The sequence below is a fragment of the Solanum stenotomum genome, chromosome 1, assembly GCF_019186545.1.
Source record: "Solanum stenotomum isolate F172 chromosome 1, ASM1918654v1, whole genome shotgun sequence".
NCBI lineage: Eukaryota > Viridiplantae > Streptophyta > Magnoliopsida > Solanales > Solanaceae > Solanum > Solanum stenotomum.
Genome location: NC_064282.1, coordinates 6,920,260 through 6,941,517, shown reverse-complemented (window position 1 = coordinate 6,941,517; position 21,258 = coordinate 6,920,260). Strand labels below are relative to the sequence as shown.

The 21,258-nt window shown below is 30.9% G+C and overlaps 4 protein-coding genes across 6 annotated transcripts; 3 read left to right on the top strand and 1 right to left on the bottom strand.

Annotated features, from left to right (window-relative positions):
• The first annotated feature begins 278 nt into the window (after nt 1–278).
• LOC125853465 (vacuolar iron transporter homolog 4-like) lies at nt 279–954 on the top strand. The gene has a single exon (XM_049533155.1). It carries the CDS (start codon nt 337–339, stop codon nt 952–954), a length of 618 nt encoding a protein of 205 aa, XP_049389112.1. The 5' UTR covers nt 279–336.
• A 1,420-nt stretch (nt 955–2,374) lies between these two features.
• On the bottom strand, nt 2,375–6,043 carry LOC125868783 (glycine-rich RNA-binding protein RZ1A-like). Of its 3 annotated transcripts, none has more exons than XM_049549347.1 (4): nt 5,855–6,043; nt 4,354–4,482; nt 2,760–3,277; nt 2,375–2,672 (listed from the first exon to the last, which is right to left on the bottom strand). In XM_049549347.1, the coding sequence occupies exons 2-3, from the start codon at nt 4,462–4,464 to the stop codon at nt 2,774–2,776; spliced, it is 615 nt and encodes a 204-aa protein (XP_049405304.1). In that variant the 5' UTR covers nt 4,465–4,482; nt 5,855–6,043; the 3' UTR covers nt 2,375–2,672; nt 2,760–2,773. The 3 variants fall into 3 exon arrangements, with proteins under 3 accessions (XP_049405304.1, XP_049405311.1, XP_049405307.1); XM_049549354.1 differs by having other exon boundaries at nt 4,354–4,485; nt 5,855–6,004; XM_049549350.1 differs by having other exon boundaries at nt 4,354–4,466; nt 5,855–5,991.
• Nucleotides 6,044–10,845: 4,802 nt separating this feature from the next.
• On the top strand, nt 10,846–15,658 carry LOC125877161 (serine carboxypeptidase-like 42). The gene is made up of 9 exons (XM_049558500.1): nt 10,846–11,238; nt 12,998–13,105; nt 13,208–13,300; nt 13,408–13,500; nt 14,162–14,247; nt 14,321–14,599; nt 14,679–14,812; nt 14,917–15,009; nt 15,179–15,658. Exons 1-9 carry the CDS (start codon nt 10,992–10,994, stop codon nt 15,480–15,482), a joined length of 1,437 nt encoding a protein of 478 aa, XP_049414457.1. The 5' UTR covers nt 10,846–10,991; the 3' UTR covers nt 15,483–15,658.
• A 2,347-nt stretch (nt 15,659–18,005) lies between these two features.
• On the top strand, nt 18,006–19,915 carry LOC125842698 (peroxidase 43-like). Its single transcript, XM_049522033.1, has 4 exons — nt 18,006–18,234; nt 18,379–18,561; nt 18,702–18,864; nt 19,458–19,915. Exons 1-4 carry the CDS (start codon nt 18,037–18,039, stop codon nt 19,874–19,876), a joined length of 963 nt encoding a protein of 320 aa, XP_049377990.1. The 5' UTR covers nt 18,006–18,036; the 3' UTR covers nt 19,877–19,915.
• Nucleotides 19,916–21,258: the final 1,343 nt, after the last annotated feature.

Here is a 21,258-nt window from a genome sequence, read left to right as displayed (position 1 = left end):
TCCTTTCAGAACTGTCACTAGACATAAGGTTTCACAACAAGAAAAGAGAACATTAAAATTGCAGATTCATTTTGCAAAAAGTGGGAGATGTGTTAATAAAAAAAAAGCAAAGGTTTTAGCAAAGCATGCAATTAGCAAAAAGAGATGAAATAAAAAATTAAGTGCCACCAGGCCTTGTGCTCACCACACTACAATTTTTTTAATGGCACCACTTTCTGCTGAGGCTGATGAATATTTAAGTCATCCTGCCCTTTATATACCATCAGAGGGAAGATTGAATCTTCATAAACAAGAATTCCTTCACTTTCTCAAAACATTTCCTTACAAAATTTCTTCATGGCTGCTCAAAACCATATCCAAATTACCATCCCTAAAGAACAAGACAACCAAAACCAAGCCCCTGAAGAGGATTTTGACTACCCCCAAAGGTCACAATGGCTTCAAGCCGCTGTGTTAGGAGCCAATGATGGATTGATTTCAACTGCATGTTTGATGCTGGGTGTTGGAGCTGTTCAAAAGGACATCAACGCCATGATCCTTACCGGCTTTGCGTGGTTGTTTGTTGGTGCTTGTAGCATGGCCATAGGAGAGTTTGTATCTGTTTACTCTCATGTACAGCAAGAAGAAGATGTAGGACACACAAATCCATTTCTGGCAGCCATAGCCTCAGCTGTTGCATTTTCATTAGGGGGCTTAATACCAATTCTTGCTGCTGAATTCATATCTAACCATAAGCTGAGGCTAGTTCTGATTGTGGTTGCAGTGATCTTGGGCATTGTTAGCATTTGGATGAATTGGAGCTTTTTTGGGCAGAAGTCCTATGGTGAAATCTTGTGCAAGAGTTTCAATTGGTGGTTGAATGGCTATGGCCATTACCTTTTGGCTGACCAAACTGATAGGCTCTACTGGCATGGGGATGTGTTAGGAAATTTTTATTCATGTCCATTTACCTAGTTCAGAATCATCTTATGTTGCACAGTTGAATAAATTTCATGGATAATATTCTAGCATTCATACAACCCAAATTTTGTCAGCTCCCTTGCCTTTTAATTTCAGATCCTATTGGCTGCCACTCTTTGTTCAAGACCTTATTCTTATTGCCATTAGTCATTAGAACAGGAATAGGCAAAAGATAAAATGCTCTAAAGTAGCTTAGAACTATTTATACATCATTTTAACAGGGAAAATGATAAAAACTGTTTCAACCATGCTATCATTATCAGGGACTGTCGCTTTAGAATAACACAAATTGCACGGATATTTCAATAGCTTAAAAACACAAAACGAACAAGCAACAGATACAAAACTTGAACCAAGTTTAACAAAGATAAAATTGCTCTGCTTGGAATATTAAGTTTAACAAGAAAATGAACCAAGTGATTCCAACATCTGATTCAAAATTGCAACAACCACCTAGTCCAAGATGGCAGGAACCTAAAGGAAGCTCGACCACCAACATGGAATGAAAATTTACATTCCATTATTACTGGATAAAATTATGCAAATCAAGAAAAGAAACACAATCTTTCTTGATTCTTGGTTGTTTAGCTAAAGACAGACTCAAAAAGGTAAGCAAGAACACAAGTATACTAAAGAGAAGTGATGTACAACTACTATCAACAGTATTCAGCATGGAGAACTAATGGAGGGAGAGGAGAGCAACAAGGACACTAACAGAGAGAGAAAATAAAGAAGGTCCAGTATCCCTGCAACTGCCACACGCAGGGGTTCCTTGGAGTAGCAATAAAGACTCCCTCTCTGCTGCTTGCATCTTCCCAAAATAAAATAACTTTGGTGCACTACATTTTTAATCAGAGTAAAAATATGAATGTTGGATCAAATTTATACTGCATAAAGGTGGATGATTTCTTTCATGATTTTGGAATCAAGAAAATGGGTCATCACGGTTTAAGGATTCTACACTTTCTCTTCGTCATCACCTTCATTTTGGTATCTTTCGTCGGTATGTACACATTATGGTTAGTGATGTCTCATTGAATGCTGCAAAGTACTTGAATAGCATTCATGGATTTTAAAGTGTTACATTATTAGGATAGATATGGGAAAGGCAAAGGAAGTCCAATTAGGAAGATCTCTGCAGGAAAGTAAATCTTGATTGTGCACTGAGGAGATTCAGCCAAAGAAATGGTGATTTTTTTTGCATATTTTTCAGCATCGCCTTCTCCATCACCATCAATTGCCACTTAAGCAGGCTCCTTCTCCGGTTCCATCAATTCATCGACACTCCCATCACCATCTTTATCCCAGGCAGAAAAGAAGAGGAAGTACTACACATTCCAATTAGATATGACTACCTGCTGGCCCAGGTATTTGATCACCAGTACTAAATTCAGGTAATTCATCAGACCCATCAACAAGGCAAAGTTTCAGAGATGCTATTCCATGCAAGAAATCATTATGAATCCAGCACCAAACAACAGTTTTCAAATGGCATTCGAAAGAGTGAGGCCATATTCAAATTTGCAAAGTAAGCAAAGCATAAGATTCCAATCAAGCCATGTTATCCAACATTTACGGACATAGAACAGTAGTTTATAACAGCCACGTTTCATGAGCTCAAATGATTCCGCTGACAGGCCAGGGAAACAAGGCACCAAGTAGACATACACCAAAACATCTGCATCCAGCTAGTAGGACTTTTGACTCTTCGGCTGCACCAGAAAGAATCAAAATTTAATCAGCTCCCAAGTAAGTACTGTGAACATCAGATCCGAAACTCAAAAAATATAAAAACCTACCACAATTTAAAGTATCAGCTTCGATAGCCTCCAGAACTGCGACGATCATATGGCCCAGAACGATCACGGTTAAAACGTTCACCTCCTTCACGACCACCACCATCTCTGCTGCTGCGGCTTCCATATCGATCTCCGTTCCTGTCAGGTCCACCTCCACCACCATACCGACCACCTCTACCCCCTTCACTAGGGCATTCTCTGGCAAAGTGTCCTGGCTTACCACAATTATAGCAATCTCCACCACCACCACCACCACCAGATCCCCGACCACCACCATAATCACGGCTACCCCGATCACGATCGCGGTCACGACCCCGATCTCGGTCACGGTCACGGGGTCGATCACTATCAAAATCTCTACCTGAACCTTGCTGAGGCTGGGCTTTGTCTACAGTAATAGCACGGCCGTCTAAGTCCATTCCATTCATTGCTTCAATGGCATCTTCCATTGCTCTCTTCTCATCAAATGTGACAAAACCAAATCCACGAGATCGGCCAGAGAACTTGTCAAGTACAACCTTCACCAAAAAGTTGAGGCATTGGAACATTGCAATTTAGCATCCAGATAAGGAAAAGAGAAAGTGGGAAACAAAATAAGAAAAAGAGAAGAAACAGTGGTAGACAACTACTATTTTAACACTCATAGTAGACTTCATAGTTCATAACACCAGAAAACTTCTAATGAATAAAAAAAGTTTGACAAGAAGAACTCAGATTCTCGTTTGTTCTTGCATCTACACTAAAATTTGATACATGTCTGATGTAGTACCTTAAGCTACAATCTACATTTTCCTAAATTAACTATTTCTTTCTTATGAATTTTAAGGTTTTCATTCTGGCTTTTGAAAGAAAGCTCTATGAAAGTTCCAGAATTGCAGAACTTTAAATTGGCTAGCAAGAAGACCAAAACCTTTTACATAATCCCTTGACAATGTATGTGTGCATCCATGGGAAGAAGACACTGATTTACCTTCATTACTCATTAGAAGTTGTGAGTGAGGTCAGAACTGAGGAGTACAATGATATCAGTACAAAGGCATGTTATAGCATTCAAAGCGCAAGAGTAAGATTTTATTTTTACTTTTTTGGGTAAGTTAAAAGATCTTATTTACCAACAGAAGTATGTAGAGAGTTTTTAACACTGATTTGGACAAGTCCAAAATTCAGGCTCAGCGAACTTCCTTCAAACACTACAACTATAGTTACTCAACGAAAAACGCAACAAACTAACGAAAAAAATTCAACTTTTGCAAAATTCCTCTTAGCTAGAGTAAGAAATTACTCAGAAGATTTGAATTGTTCACCCTAAGAGGTCAAAATAGGTACATTAACAGGCACGTAGAAGGGAGATAGTATGAAAGTGGTCAAAACCCTCATCCCTCCTTGAAACGGAAGGAGTTCACAAGTAAGAATGGTCAATTCTAGTCAAATCAATGGGGTGAAATCCTGAACAACAGACTCTTGACACAAATGATTAGCCAGCAGAAATACAGAAAAAACAACAAAGAAGAAGAAGAAAAGAGAAGCAAAAGAAAAACCATGCTCTGACAAATTGAACAATTGGAAAACAACCTAAAAAATAAACCATCCTCACCTTTGCATCAACAAGATGGCCAAACTTCTCAAACGCGTCTTTTAATCCTCGATCAGAAGTCGACCAGGACAAGTTACCAATAAAACAGCGATATTCATCCTCCTCCGACATTTCTGAAACAGATTGCTTCTACTGACAAAAAGGGCAGAAAAAGAGAGATTGGGGAGGAAATAGAGAGGAGAAGTCAAGCCAAGAGCCACAACAGGTACACAGAAATATTAACTCAGTTATGATAATCGGGCATGCTTATGTGGATTACAATACTATATCCATTTTTTCCACCCCAGACAAAAGTAGGCTTAGACAAACAAGTAAAGAGCTCTAAATAATCATCAACAACAAAGGAGAAAATACAATTCCATGGGACAAATCTTGAACAACAGAGACTGCAAGTTACTATTTTTAGGTTTTATCAAAAAGGATTATCACAACATCATACTCCTCTACGCAGTCTCTTGAATAATAATATACTACATTTTGTTACAAAATTGTTGGGTTTCAACAATTAGTTTCTGTGTTCTAATTGTGATAGTTACCCTGAGATATTACATAAAGGGACAAAAATACATGAAAGCATAAGCTCAACAAAGAAAGAGCATCAACCAACAAAATCATTATGTAAAGCCTACTATATGGCAGACACCAAAATCAAATGACCATCCTTCCTATGCGTGGGACATGGATAAATGTTTCTAAATTTGTACAGAATAATCATATGCAACACAAGCCCACAGTCTCAATCTATCACCTCTAACTCAGTTAAAATTATCCCATCAGCTTTGACTACTTTTAACTATTTAGCATACTCTCACCCCCATTCACCCACATTAAATAGTGCACTACACAAAAATAGCCAAAAATATATGACATCAAAAGAAGAAAAATATTTGAGTCCTTCTTACACATTAATCAAGATGTGAATTCTTGATTCTTCTTGAAAAACGGCATTCAGTGATTATAAAATAAAAATCATTATCTTTTATCAGCCGATAAAGTACAAATTGAAACACAAACTGTAGAGGGAATTGATTCAAGAAAAGAACATGGGCAAGTCAATTTCACAATTTTATGAAAACCCAAATCACCAACTGCCCTAATTAACTATTTAGTATACTCTCACCCGCACAGCACAAAAATAGCTAAAAATATATAACATCAAGATAAGAAAAATATTTGAGTCCTTCTTCAACACTAACCAAGAAGTGGATTCTTTATACTTCTTGAAAAACCGCATCCAGTGATTATTCAAGAAAATTCATTATCTTTTATTTGCCGAAAAAGTACAACTAGAAACACAAACAGTAGAGAGAATTGTTTCAAGAAAAGAACATGGGCAAGTAAATTTCAAAATTTTATGAAAACCCAAATCACCAATTGCCCTAATTAACCATTAAAGCTTCAAGATTCCCCCAAAATAAACTAGATCTTCGAGACAGACCGTAAAAGAAAACATAAAGAAAGAAACAAAATTGCAGGTAATAGAGACTGTAATCAACAGTACCTTAGAAGATTGAAGAGAAAAGTGAGAGAGCGGCGACGATCTGCAGAGATGGAGAGAAGTTTTGGTAGCGTTTTACTCAAAAGAAGAAACGAAACCCAATCTTGAAGAATCGGGTCGGTCACTCTGTTCTGCTCTTAAACCCTAATTTTATTTTACTGTAAGCAACCCTACTTTATATAACCTCGTAATGTCCGGTTCTTGTGATTTTGGGACAAAGTAATACTTAAACAAATGTTTATTAATGTAATTAACCCACGAAAATATGAGGTGAAAAACGTCAAATTAATAGGCGTTTAATCATAGAATTTGAAACCTTAATTTCAAGATTGATTTGAAATGAAAGTTTGTTTACAAAATTCGTATTAAATTTAATTTGAACTTTTTTTTAATAACAAATAACTAGTTATTATTATTAATTTATTAAATCAGTGAATTTTTGTAAATTTACATGTATATATTTGAAAGTTTGTAATAACATGCGATCATAAATATTTATTTATACAAAAAAAATATAAAAATATGTGATTTATTAATTTGTGTCTAAGAATATTTCGATACGTTATTTATGAAGTAAAATGTTTTGCTCATATGATATGGTTGTATAAGAGTTGAAGAAATTTTAATAGTTTTCACAAATTGTGAGGCATTCATGTTTATATGATAATAAAATATAACTGAATAAATTCAAATTAAATATATAAGTAAAATTTCAACTTCAAATTAAGATTTAAAATTGTGTTCTTTAGACACCATTATGTAGTTATTAAGTTGTGTGATTAAACACATAAGACTAAATTCATATACTTGTTTGTTTGTCGCAAAATAAGAGTTTGCTTGGATTGACTTTTGATTTTTGCTTATAAGTCAAAAGTTGTAGATTAAAAAAATAAAAAATATAAATTTATATGGGCTAGCTCGTTGGGTCGGCCTGGCCTAACCATAATTTAGCAGTGCTGAGCTAAAAATTTTGGAATCCATTTAAGAAAAAGGCATTTTAGTTTGGTCTGCATAAATTTGTTGTTTATGGGGCTGACTCATGGACTAAATAAAAAATAGAACGGAATATTAAAAGTAACAAAAATCCAAACTCAAAGTCTATTTAAAGTTTTAAATATTAAAATTTAGAATCATCAAATGTGATTACTTAGTATTTATGTTACTAATGTAACATCAAAATAATCATTTAGCACTGGTGGACGCGTTCTCACCAAGTAAAAAAGTTGCATTGATCATGAAAATATTCAAATATTTGTTGCTACTCGAAATTGATTGCATGATTTTTCTTATACTAGTAATATTTTTTTGTGAACCTATACAAATTATACATAGTTTTTAAATTTAGTTATTTTTTAATGTTTAACTAATTAATATTGCATATAAACTGTAGATAAAATTGAATATTAAGATAACCTTGCCACGAGCGAATTCATATGTGCTTGACGAAGATGATATGTTAGTGTTGGATACATCATAAGTTTCATGATTTTTTGTAAGTATAGTTAATTTTTCACTTTTAAATGGTTGACATATTTTCATATTTTTTTGTGTGTTTTATTGAGATTATTGGAAAACAATTAGGTAAATATTTTTATTTAGCTAGTTATATTTTTACTTGAAGTCAAACTTAATAAGTATTATAATTTTTTTTTTGTGGATTTGATTAACAAGTATTAATCTAACACCATGTAATATTGTTGTGTCGATACTTATGTTAATATTTATAAATTGTAATTTATTTTAAAAATTATTATATATATATATATATATATATATATATTTTATTATTTATTTATTTTATTTTTATTTAATTTTATTTTTTTAAAAAAGTGGGTTGACACGTCATGATTGCAACTCACGCACGATTGGGCTGATTGTTTTCTGTCCCACAAAAATGGGTCAACTCGACTTGACCCGTCAAATTTCAAAGTCTGTATGAGCTGGCTCAGATGACCAGATGGGGTGGGCTAACACATATTGACAACTTTACTAATTATTTGATTTAAATTTATCATTTTAGTTTTAAATCAAATTTTTATAAGTATTTCTTTATTTATCCGAACTGTTAAAGTGTGTTAAAATTTATTTTATCTTTAAAATAATTTAAATAAGTCAATTCAAATAGACTCTCGGTAAAATAGATCTTGCTACACTTCATTGGGAAATATTCGTTAGTCGAACTCGTCCGTCTTATTGATTTGTAGATCAATTAAGGAAAGTAAAATGTTCAATACTGAAATATATGTAATATGTTATCTTCTGTATCTAAATAATCTTATAACCAAATCTAATAAAATGACCAAGTTCTTAATATGATTCAACCGAGTAATAAATTGGAGTGGAAAATCACAAAAAAATTGTTTCAAACTCGCGAATATTATTGTAAAAACATAAAATTTAATGTAAGGATGAAATTAATTAGACATGGAATATAGTAATGTAACCAAAACTAAACATAAAATTTAATGTAAGGATAAAATTAATTAAACATGGAAAATATCAGGGGAAAAGGTCTGAAATATATCTAAACTTTGACCGAAATTGTTGTAATAATACCGAACTTTGGAAAAGACATTTTACCCCCTGCACTATTTAATAGTGTCTTTTAAAAGTATATATGTGCCCACGTGGACATCATAAATATTGCATCATTATAAATAGTAATGTGTCCACGTGAGCATATATATACCTTTAAAATACACTATTAGTCCTCCATAAAGTTTGGTATCGTAACATCAATTTCGACCAAAGTTAAATTATTTTTCAAACCCCTTTCCCTAAAAATGTAACCAAAAATAAGATGAATATAGAAAATATTACCGTAAACATAAAATTTTGTTATAAACTCTCAAAATTTATTATGTAAATTTCTTTACTGTTGTCCAGAATTTTTTAGTAATTATTCCTTGATAGAACAGATTAAACTATTCGATAATAACAACGATACTTTAAATTATAAATTTCACCAAACTCAATAAACGGATCAAATCACACTTGCACTTAGTTTTATTTTCAAAAGTAATATATGGCATGAGATGATGAGGAGAAGAAAGAGAAAATTTTCTTTGTATTAAATTTGAAACAAAACCTCTAAATTTATAGCCAATGATAGATATTTGTTGAGAAAAATAAAATAATAGTTTTTTTTCGATCTAAAAGGCATATTTTTAAAAATAATTGTCTTTACAAAGAAAAAAAAAGTCACAAAAAATAAAATCTTCATTTTTCATTAACATCAAAATAAAATAAAATACCCAACTATCACTATTCAATTCCCTCTTGCATTGCTACTTCAAAGCAAATGCTACTTATTATCATATATTGTACAAATACAATCAGGAAATTGAATTACTTAGCATTTTGAAATTTCATTCAGGCAGTAATTGTTTGAGTCAAAACAGGTAGTATATTTTATGAATACAATAATTATTAGGTAGAAGAGTGGGTAATAACAGAAGTAAAATTGTTAATATAAGTTTTTAACATATTATATCTAATTACCGCATTTAGCGCAATTGATTTTCATTCTGTTAGCTTTCTGCTATTTAAGACATTCCAGAAAATGACCCATCTTGCTTTTCCAATTTCATTGTGTTTATTTATTACTTTCTCCGTTTCAAAATAAGTTTCATCTGAGCAAAAATCATAGTTATTATCTGAGCAAGATTAATTTCAATAAGAAATCAATAAATATAATGTATAGTTTACTAAATTATCTCGATTTAATATATATTTCTTAAAACTTAACACTATAAAGGTATAGTTAAAAAATTATATTTTTGACTTAAATTTTTAAAATGACACTTATTAATTATAGAAGTAAACTTATGACATATATGTTTGAAATTTGGTCCGTTAGTCCAAAACTTTTTGATAAATAAATGAAAGTTTGGTTAGCGGTCCAAACTTCCAACATTTTATAAATGAAGTTTTATCACCTCTGATCTGTAAAATTGATGTGAACTAACATATAAAATCAGTCAACATACAGAAACAATCAACTATTATTGAAAGAATTAAAGTTATGGACACCGTATAAAAATATTTATATAATTTAATTATTTAAAAGATAGTAGCCTATAACAATTTAAAATTATCGATGATATAGATTATAGACGAATTATTATATTTATTTTATCACTATGTACAGTCAAATTTTATTATGATAGTAGAGTTTATCTTTTCTGACATGCTAATTTAGATGTTGTTACATCTAATCGAGGAGTAGATATATGAACTCACAATTTATGTTTTTTGGTATTTTATTTCTATACAGAAAATTGAAATTTATATTTCAATTAACTGTTATGAAAAAAACCACAAAAGAATTAGTTTAATAATTTTGTGTAGCAAAAAAAAAAGAAATATATTTGTTAATCAATTTAATAATAATGTAATTGTAGAAAAAAATAAATACCAATAGTCTTTTATCGTGAAGTTATGACTTATGATCTTAATTGATGGACACCATTTAAATATAATTTTTTATTTCAGATATTCTGATTTAAAATTTACTAGGTGCGAAAAATTATAATAAAAATGTTGTTATAACTAATTAATTTGATTATACTACTTAAAAATCAATTTCACAAATTAGTTGGCTCGAGATGAGTATACCTGAGTTACCAAAAAGTTAGAAAAAGATCAAATTTAAGGAAAAACTGATTTGACCAAATTAGAGAATCTTTAAGCTTGAAATCTTTTAATAATTATTTTTCTATTTAAACAAAAACATATCTTTTCAGTACGTATAATGATAAAAAGAAAGACGTAAAACACACATCTAATTCCAAATCTGGATAAAATATTTTATTTTTAAAGGAAAATCATTTCAAAAGCAAAAAAATTACAGCTATGTATGAATTTAAATAAATGTTTGAAAGCAAAAGCAATCCCCTAATTCACGTGCCTTGTATCATCAATAGAATTTCAAAGTCATAAATATTTTTATTTTTTTAGTTATATATATTGCTTTATCTTTACTTTAATTAGTTGTTCAAAAAGCCATTCTTTATGTGCATGCATGGCTTATTAATTTTTCCTCTTACTATATAATATAATACTTCTTAAAAGGGGGCTCCTTTATATTTTCATTCTCCTTCTCTCATTTTCTACTTCAACTTTCTTATAATAAAACACTATGGGAAATATGCAATATTTTTTTCTTATAAGATTATTTGTGTTTATTATTATTTTGAATATTGGAAATGGACAATATCCAATAGAAGATTTGGTGGACAATTTACCAGGGCAACCAAAAGTTGGATTTAGACAATATGCTGGATATGTGGATGTTGATGAAAAGGCTGGAAGAAGTTTGTTTTATTACTTTGTTGAAGCTGAAAAAGATGCTCATAAACTACCTCTAACTCTTTGGTTAAATGGAGGTTTGTTTTTCTTCTTCTCAATTCCTTCTTCCATACTTCTCAATTTCTAATTCGAGTCTAAGATTTTTTTCGAAATAAACTCTCTGTCTTTACGAGATAGAAACAATATATATGTGTATTCTCTACCCTCCATAGCAGGGGTGAAGCTAGTAAGGGCGCAAAGGTTCATTCAAATCTCTTTTGCAGAAAATAATATTATTTATAAATGGTTAAAATTATTATTCTTATGTATAATAGTAGATGTTGAACCTCTTTGACTTCTTCATGTGATTACTTTTTCATATTTTGAATCCCTTAGTGAAATTCTGACTCCACAATTTTACCGAATACGGTATTGTTGTTGGTCGAGGATTGAGATTTATGTCTATTGAAAAGACCCAATTAAGTTGCTTAATTTATTTTTTAATTTGAAGCGGATATAATAACCTATGTTTTCTCACTCGGGCTCATCGCACCGACTTATAGCTAATGGAATATATTTCTCTTATATGAAAAAGATATTGATAATTCAAAGTCATTTTTATTGCGGATGCTGTGCTAATCATATACTATATCACAAGATATTATGTCTTAATTTAGTTTTTCTTCTTCTGATATTATGTATAATATACTTTTATATTTTTTCTTAACATAGAAGGAACAGTTACTTTCTTTGACCCATTTTTTTTAATGGCACACTAAATGATTTAATAAGTATGTGGGGAAATAATATGTAAGAGCATTCAACTTTTCCATTAATCACCATGCACCTTATCTATCAAAATATGTAAATATTGACTATATATACTCTGGACTGTACTACTCGACACCTTATTATTAATTAACTTGGTTGGTTGGTGATATTTGCAGGTTTTGGGACCAATTTTTTTAATGATCTATTTCTTCAAAACGTGTGATCGTTTTTAAAGCAACTATTTTTTTCTTATATATAAATTAAATAAAACATTATTAAACCAAAAATAAGAAAAAGTATATACTCAACCTTATTAAGTCATGTTTTTTTTAAAAAAAAAATAAAAATACCTAAAAAGTTGTTGTCTTGTACTCGCCGCATGTAGGTCATCTGATGAAATTAGGGACAACTAGACCAAATTATTATACCATTTTTGAAAGTCATTTGGCTAATATTATTATTCTATAATAGTAATAAGTAGGTAGTCGAGATATTGTATAGTACTTTCTTTCTTTAGTCATATTTCATGTAGCTTTCGACTAGTGAGATTTGAACACGCAAGTACTGGCTCATTAAAGATATCAAAACACACATTCAAGACATCTTAAACCACTAAGCTATGACAATCTATTATGTTAAGGGTGTCCAAAATATGTTATTTAATCACCTCGTGTATCATTTTACTTGTATATGCGATATTTTTTTCCGACGAAGAGTGTCCAATTGGACACCCTGACATACATGTGCCTAAGCCCTTGCTCTACAAAGTTAGAGATAAGATTTACGTACACACATTCTCTCCATATTCTTGCTGTAGTCAAAGTTGAGAGTTGTGTGATATTTTTTCTTCTCCATATTCCAGATAGATCGTCCATTCTTCATCATTTCACTTTAATTTTATGTAAAGGATTTTCAATTTAATTTCACTTATATTGGTGATGATTCTCATACAATGGAGCAATGTGCAACATCATTACTCAACATTTGAATGAAAAGCTTTTGATATAAAGTACTCATTTAATTAATACTAGCTGTACTCAAGAAATTAAATTATTACTAGTATCTTTTTATTTTTAAATTTACCAGGTCCAGGATGTTCATCAATTGGAGGAGGTGCCTTTACAGAACTAGGACCATTTTTTCCTAGAGGTGATGGCCATGGTCTCAGAAGAAATACTAAATCTTGGAATAAAGGTATAATATTATATTACCTTAATTATGCAACATAATTACAAAAAAAAAGATTAATATTTAATTCTGCATTAACATATCTTTTTGTTTTGATTTTGAATACAGCATCAAATCTGTTATTTATTGAATCTCCTGCTGGGGTTGGATGGTCTTATTCAAACACATCTAGTGATTATACTTGTGGAGATGAATCTACTGGTATTTATTTAATTTATTAACCTTTAATTTGGTGAAAATTAAATATATGGTTAATTATGAAAAAGAGATTAAGGAAAAAATAATATTCTTATTTTTATTTTTTGCAGCCAAGGATATGCTCAATTTCATGCTCAAATGGTACGAAAAGTTTTCAGAATTAAAATCTAGACCCTTGTTCCTTACGGGTGAAAGTTATGCAGGTACGACAAATATATACCCTATGTGCAATTATTATATACTTTTTACGTTTATTTTTACTTGTTACCCGTGATTTTCAAGAGTCAAATTATATGGACTTTGATCAATATCTCAAAATATGACATATTTATATGAGAATGATTACAACTTATAATAGTATTATTTGTATAGTTTTCAAAACTCTAAATTTTGAATATTTAATTAATCTAATTTAATTTAAATCCAAAAATTAGTTAAATTAACTCTCATCATTATTGTAAAACAAAATATACTAATAGGTAAAAATAATGGAAGAAATGCTTATTATTTCACTTGTTTCTCTACTTAATTTGTCTAGACTTAATTAATTAATGTGTGATTAATCATTATAAATAGACTTCTTGATGTTCGCTCTCTATTCTTTCAATCTTTGATTCAAACAATTCTAATGTATTTACTTATTTATTACTAATATATACTCTCTCTTTCCAATTTTTTTTGACAACTATATGAATTTACCAATCTATTGAGATGTACTTTTTTTCAAGAATTATAACTTATAATATTTTTCTATAATCAAAATGTGACAAGCAATTCGAAAAAGATCTAGTTATAAAACATTTATAATACATTGTATTTAAATTTCGACTTGCTAGCTAATGTCCATATTCATTTTGATGATAGGACATTATATACCACAGTTGGCAAATGTCATACTAGACTACAACAAGCAGTCCAAGGATTTTAAGTTTAACCTAAAGGGAGTAGCTGTAAGAATATTACTCTTTTTTTTTTTTAATTTATATTAAAATCATCCCTCCTAATTATTTTTTATTTATTCAGATTGGAAATCCACTTTTGAGAGTAGACAGAGATGTTCCAGCAGTGTATGAATATTACTGGTCACATGGAATGATATCAGATGAGTTATTTTTGATAATCAAAGAGAATTGTGATTTTGATGATTATGAATTCCCAGTTCCTCATAATGTATCAATTACATGCAATCAAGCTATTGATGAAGCTTATAAACTAATTTCTGACTACGTTAATGTCTACGACGTTATTTTGGATGTTTGTTATCCATCTATCGTTCAACAAGAGCTGCGTTTACACAAACAAGTAAGCACTTATAACTATATAATAAAGTTCAATAACTGTACGTGAAATTAATTATATTATTTGTTGGATGATGTCGTAGGTAACTAAGATGAGTGTGGGAGTAGATGTTTGCATGACATCAGAAAGATACTTCTATTTCAACCTTCCTGAAGTTCAAAAGGCTCTTCATGCTAATCGTACTAATTTACCTTATGAATGGAGCATGTGCAGTGAGTATGTAATTAAACAAAATTGTTTTGATTAACTTATAATAAGAAAAATAATTAATTAATTACACTATTATTATTTATTAATTTAATTTGTTTTATGTGAGACAGTGTGCTGAATTACTCTCAATCAGATGGTGACATTGATATGCTTCCATCCCTCAAAAATATTATTCAACATGATGTACCTCTTTGGATATTCAGGTAAACACAAGTTATTAGTAAAATTAATGAATACGACACAATTTCCTCCTCACTCATTATTTAGTCATGGTAATAAATAACTAGACGATGCGTGTAGTTTAGTAGTCAATGAAGTATATATTTACAACACGCAATGATTCTAATCAATATTATTAATTACGACATACAGTGGGGATCAAGATTCAGTGGTACCACTAATAGGTTCACGAACATTGGTTCGTGAATTAGCTCGGGATCTAAAGTTCAAGACCACCGTACCCTATGGGGCATGGTTTCACAAAGGGCAGGTAGGAGGATGGCAAGTGGAATATGGAGAAAAACTCACATTTGCAACAGTAAGAGGAGCAGCTCATATGGTGCCATATGCACAACCATCAAGGGCTTTGCATCTTTTCACCACATTTGTTCATGGAAGAAGATTGCCTAACACCACTCATATTCCAATTAATTCATCATTCAATTTGAAAAATTAATTTCATTCTGGCTTAAGTATAAAACTCATTCAAGTGGTTGTCTACTTTTGATAGTTTATGTTGTTGTGCATAAATATGAATGGATACATAAGTTTCATGTAACATTCTTCAATTAACTTGAAATTGAGTTGTAGTTAATTAGTTGATAAATATTATCTGGGGATTTTTATACTGCAGAACAGCCAAACAAAGCCTATGATAAAATTTTTTTAAAAAATATTTATTTTTTACAAATTTTATTCGGTATATAGTGTATAATCGATATATAATTACTATACACACTTACCACACTTATTATACATGTTGAAAGTTGAATAAAATCGGCAACGAATATCACATTCTCCTCTCCCCTCAAATAAGTATTGATCATGTAAGAGATGCTTTACATAAAAGTTGTATCGATGTGTAAGATGACTTTTGATATATTAAATGGGAAAATTGTATAAAATAGTAAACTATTAATTCAAATTAAATGATATAATCACAGTTTGATTTAATTGTAACCCGTAGCAAACTGTTGTCATTCGTCTCTCTCCCTGAAATTCTCTCTCGCCACTCTCGTTTTCTCGCTTGCAGTCTCTCCCTCGCCTCTCTCACTTTTATACAAACACAAATGTATAAAATGTGTTTGTGTTTGTATAAAGTGAGAGAAAACTATATATATACATATCTTTTTGTTCGCCTCTCTCCCAGAGAATCTCGCTCGCCACTCACCCAGATCTCGCTCGCCTCTCTCACTTTATACAAACACAAATGTATAAGTTGCGTTTTTGTTTGTATAAAGCGAGAGAAATTGTATATACAAATACAAATACATATATTTTCGTCCTATACACTTATAATTATACAAATACAGATCTTCCCCTGCCCAGTTTTCTTTTGTCTTTCTCTCTTTCTTGCTTTATACAAACACAAATTATACAAATGATTCTTTTTTATATGTATACCGAAACAGATTATACAATTGATCATTTGAATATGTATACCGAAATATACATATTAATAGCCATAGCAAACATAAAATTTATTATGGAGCGCAACTATACAAACTATAGCTATAGAATACTAATATGATTTTTATGTTTGCTAAACCTAAAATTTACTCTTATTAAATTTAGGACAATAAAAAGTTCATTTATTGATGATGTATATTATGTGTATACAAAATCTATATAATGCTAGCTATTTTGTAAGTTAGATCATTCAAAGGTATGGGACTTGTAATTATTTCTTGGATATACAATTTCTCCAATTATTTAAGTAAGAAAATCATTACATGAATATTTTGATCATAATAAGTGAATCGATGTATTAAATATATTAATCAGATCAAGTTACACCTAATTGTTGGAATACGTTTAGTATGCATGTTTTTGCTTTATCAGTAGGTTGTATCGTTGCATTCATGCAGTTATATATTCCATCAATACAAGTCACTTTATTTAGATAAAACAATGTAATGACAACTAAAAATGGAGTCAGTATAAGATGTTGATTCTTGATTAGTATTACTTTGTCGCTATCTTTCTTTCATAAAAATACAACCTCTATCATTAGTCGTATATGGAGATTCGGAATTCAATATTGAATCAATCCTATATTTCGATCGATTCATCATGAATCCCTTGAACGCTTTGACGACAAATAGCCGCATGGGGCCCAGTGCCCAGAAAACCCAAGTACCAATCGAGTATACATTCCTAAAATCTAAAACTGGAAAAATATTAAAATGTAGGAATGCCATCCACATTATAAAAAATAAAATAAAAAAGAGGTTGTGAAAATGTAATAACTGCAGCACCAATATACAAAACAAAAAAAAATTAAACGGCTCATCCATAAAGGTCCCAAAAATCTATATGTTTTATGTATCAACACGTGAACTCCTACTGTCAATTGTATTAATTCGTCACTTGTTCGATGTTTACAAATAGTTGACTCAATTATAATGGTCATGTAAATATTATAATACTCACTAATGATACTTTTATTTACGTAATCGGATGGTATAAAAATGTATTTTTCAATATTTAACTCTTTAACCTTAAATCTCATTCCCTAAATAATTATAAATATATCACGACACATGTTAAGGATAATTATGATAGTGTCTAGTAAAAAACATAAAATGGATCGAAGGAAGTATCATTTTTCAAATTAATGAATTTCAATTATTACAATGAGATAAATTTTAGGGACATTTACAAAAATTGTTAATTGCCCCTAAAAATATATATTTAACAGTAATTAAGTTATTACTGTTAATTAATTGTCGCTACAGATATTTGTATAGTGGGGGAAGAAAACTTTAAAAGGACAGAAGAAAACGAAACCCCCAAAATCATGCAATTTGATGTTTGACACATTGCCATCTCTTTAGTTAAGTGTGGAAAGAGAAACAAAAGATAAAAAAAAATCTAAAATTATGTCTACATATAGTTAATAGGTGCACTACACAAATCATCACCACCTAATTCTCTCTCTTCTCTTCAGCTTCTTAATTCTCTTTCTTTTATATTTTTTCTTTCCAAGAATTCATTATACTAATTTAAAAATGGCACTCATATTTTTCATTCTAATTTTAAGCCATCTAGTAGGGGTATCACATGCCCAACTAAAAGTTGGTTTTTATGGCAAAACATGTCCTGAAGCTGAGAACATTGTTAGCACTGTTGTACGTCAAGTTGCTGCCTCCAGCCAAAAAGTTGCTCCTGTTTTGCTTAGGCTTCATTTCCATGATTGTTTTGTTCAGGTTAATTTTTCTCTCAATTTACTAGTCAAACACAAATTCAAAATTTAGAGTCAGTGCGCACTATACACTTCTTGCATAGTGATTTACTAAAATTTACATATGTGTAAGTGATTCGACCTGAAAGTAATGAGTTTAATTGATCAGGGGTGTGATGGATCAATTTTGTTAGAAAATGGGGAAATTGGAGAAAGGCATGCATTTGGACATCAAGGAGTTCAAGGATTTGAAGTAATTGAAAGAGCCAAAGAAGAAATAGAAAAAGTGTGTCCTGGCATTGTGTCTTGTGCTGATATTGTTGCTTTGGCCGCTAGAGATGCTGTTGTTTTGGTACTTCAATTTTTTTTTTCATCTTGGCATTGTCACATGATCAGTTATGTTTTCTCTTGATTAACTACACTGTTTATTTTTTTTTTAATTGTGACAAATTTGTTTTTTCTTTTTATGTACATATAATAAATGTTCGATAGGCAAATGGACCTTCATACGAGGTGGAAACAGGAAGAAGAGATGGAGTGATATCAAATTTAACATTAGCAGATAACATGCCGGATGTTAGCGAGTCTATTCAGATACTCAAAGCTAAATTTTCCCAAAAAGGTCTTTCGGAGAAAGACCTCGTCGTGCTAAGTGGTAATTTATCTATAACAACAGATAACTTGTCGTAATAAATTTGATGTCATAATAACCTTACTATATATAGTCAATAAAAGTTGACATGACACTGTAACTGTTAGTGTATATAACAATTAGATTAAATTTTTTTGTTTTATTAGTATACTATCCCCCACCCCACCCCCCTTATGTTCTATCAAAAAAAAAAAAAAAAATCACAAACTTTGTGGGTTTTCTAGGTTTGGTAGACATTGAAGGGAATGTGAACATTGTCATTAGCTATGACACGATTTTGGACCTTTCTTTTTTTGATAGGAGTACTTATTATTGGGTTTTTTTTTTCTAATTAATCATGTTCTAAGATGATTAGGACTTTTGCCTTTAATGATACATTTTTTTGAGAATGAGGAAACAACATTTTTATAGAGTCCATAGTAATTAAAGATCACGAGATAATTACTGAATTAGGAAATGGACCACCTAAAAGACTTACTAAATGCAATCACCAATTTACACATGCATGATTCTTGTGTTATCTATCGAATTATAATTAAGACATAACAGTTTAATTGCTACAATTGTCATTAATAATTTTGTAGAATTATTTGCAGGTGCACATACAATTGGTACGACGGCATGTTTCTTCATGACAGAAAGGTTATACAAGTTTGTGCCTGGAGGAGGTTCTGATCCATCGATTGATCCGAGTTTCCTCCCTGAATTAATGGGAGCTTGCCCACGAAACGGGGACGTTAATGCTCGATTACCGATGGATCGGGGAAGCGGCGAGGAGTTTGATAACAATATTTTACAGAATGTTAGGAGTGGGTTCGCTGTGTTACGATCTGATGCTAGTTTATACGAAGATGTTGATACAAGGAATATTGTCGATTCCTATTTTGGGATTTTTAGCCCATTTTTTGGGACATCTTTTGAGGATGATTTTGCTAATGCAATGGTCAAAATGGGTAGAATTGATGTGCTAACTGGAAAACAAGGAAAAATTAGAAGTGTATGTTCCACATTTTGATTCTAATATATATTGTAAACCATTCTACTTGTTTGTATTAAGAAATTTGGAGATAATTATTGGGTATTATGTAAAATTTAAAAGAATCACAGGAAAATGAATTTGACCCCGCCATTTGCTATCTCTATTCGTATCCTGCGGTTTTATGCAACTCATGTGACTTAAAACTTGTTTTTATTCCTCCAGACATATCTGCAATTCAGCTAAAAATACAACTCTGGAATATTTAAATACTTTAAAATGAATTCACGAGAAGCCTACATACAAGTCTCTAACACTCTACCTGTAACATTATGTTACAAAGTCTGTTGAATGGTGAAGAATTTTAACATTAATTAAAGTTGTACACAACCTATATTGAGCTGGAAATTCCTCCAAAAATTATTAGGATGCGGTAGGAAGCAAACTATTTATGTTGGCTTTTGTAATTTATTATATTATTGTTCACATTAGTAAACACAACCAAATTGACACTTCTTAGTTCTTACAGGGTTGTTGTGGAGTGGTGTAAAATTTTCTAATGTAAATAATTTAGATTTAGTCGGACTCTAATGATACAAACATTGAGTGGAAAATCAAAATAAAAATATTGACACTTCTTTTTTTACCAATATTGAGAGTGAAATTATTGTTCCCAATTTGCATACGGCTCTTTACAACAACTTAATAAGCACTACAAAAGAGGAAAAAATAAAATTTAAAGCACTGTTTTTATTTACAGCAAAAAAAACTTTATAACAATGCATATTTGTTTTATTACAAAAAAATAACAATGACAGTAGTTTCTTTTGTATGTTTGTCATTCTCAATTTGTTTACGCTTCTTTAGAAACTCCAAAACATAAAAAGATTCAACACCGCTATTTTCGTCAGCTAACACTTTTTTCAACTTCAAGAGTGTGTTTGGTATGAAGGAAAACATTTTCCGGAAAATGTTTTCCAATTTTCTCATGTTTGGTTGGGTTAAATGTTTTCCAAATCAACTCATTTTCCTCAAATTTAAGGAAAATGACTTCCCTTCAAAACTTAAGGAAAACATTTTCCAAAACTCTCTTCCAACTTTCAACTAAAAAAAAAAAATTGTTGAAAAAATCAATTTATTTGGTCCCTACCCTCAAACCAGCCCCCAAACCACCACCCAAAAAAAAAATAAAAAAATTAAAGTTTGTTTTTAAATTCAATATTTTTACCCCACCCTCACCCCTACCCCCACCCACCTACCACCACCCCTCCCAAAAAAATATTAAAAGTTGTTTTTAAAAAATATTTCTAATTTCAATTTTTTATTTTTTTACACCCCTACCCTCGACTCCCCCACCCCACCCACACCCACCCCCCCCCTACCGCCCCCCCCCCCAAAAAAAAATTTTAAGTTTGTTTTTA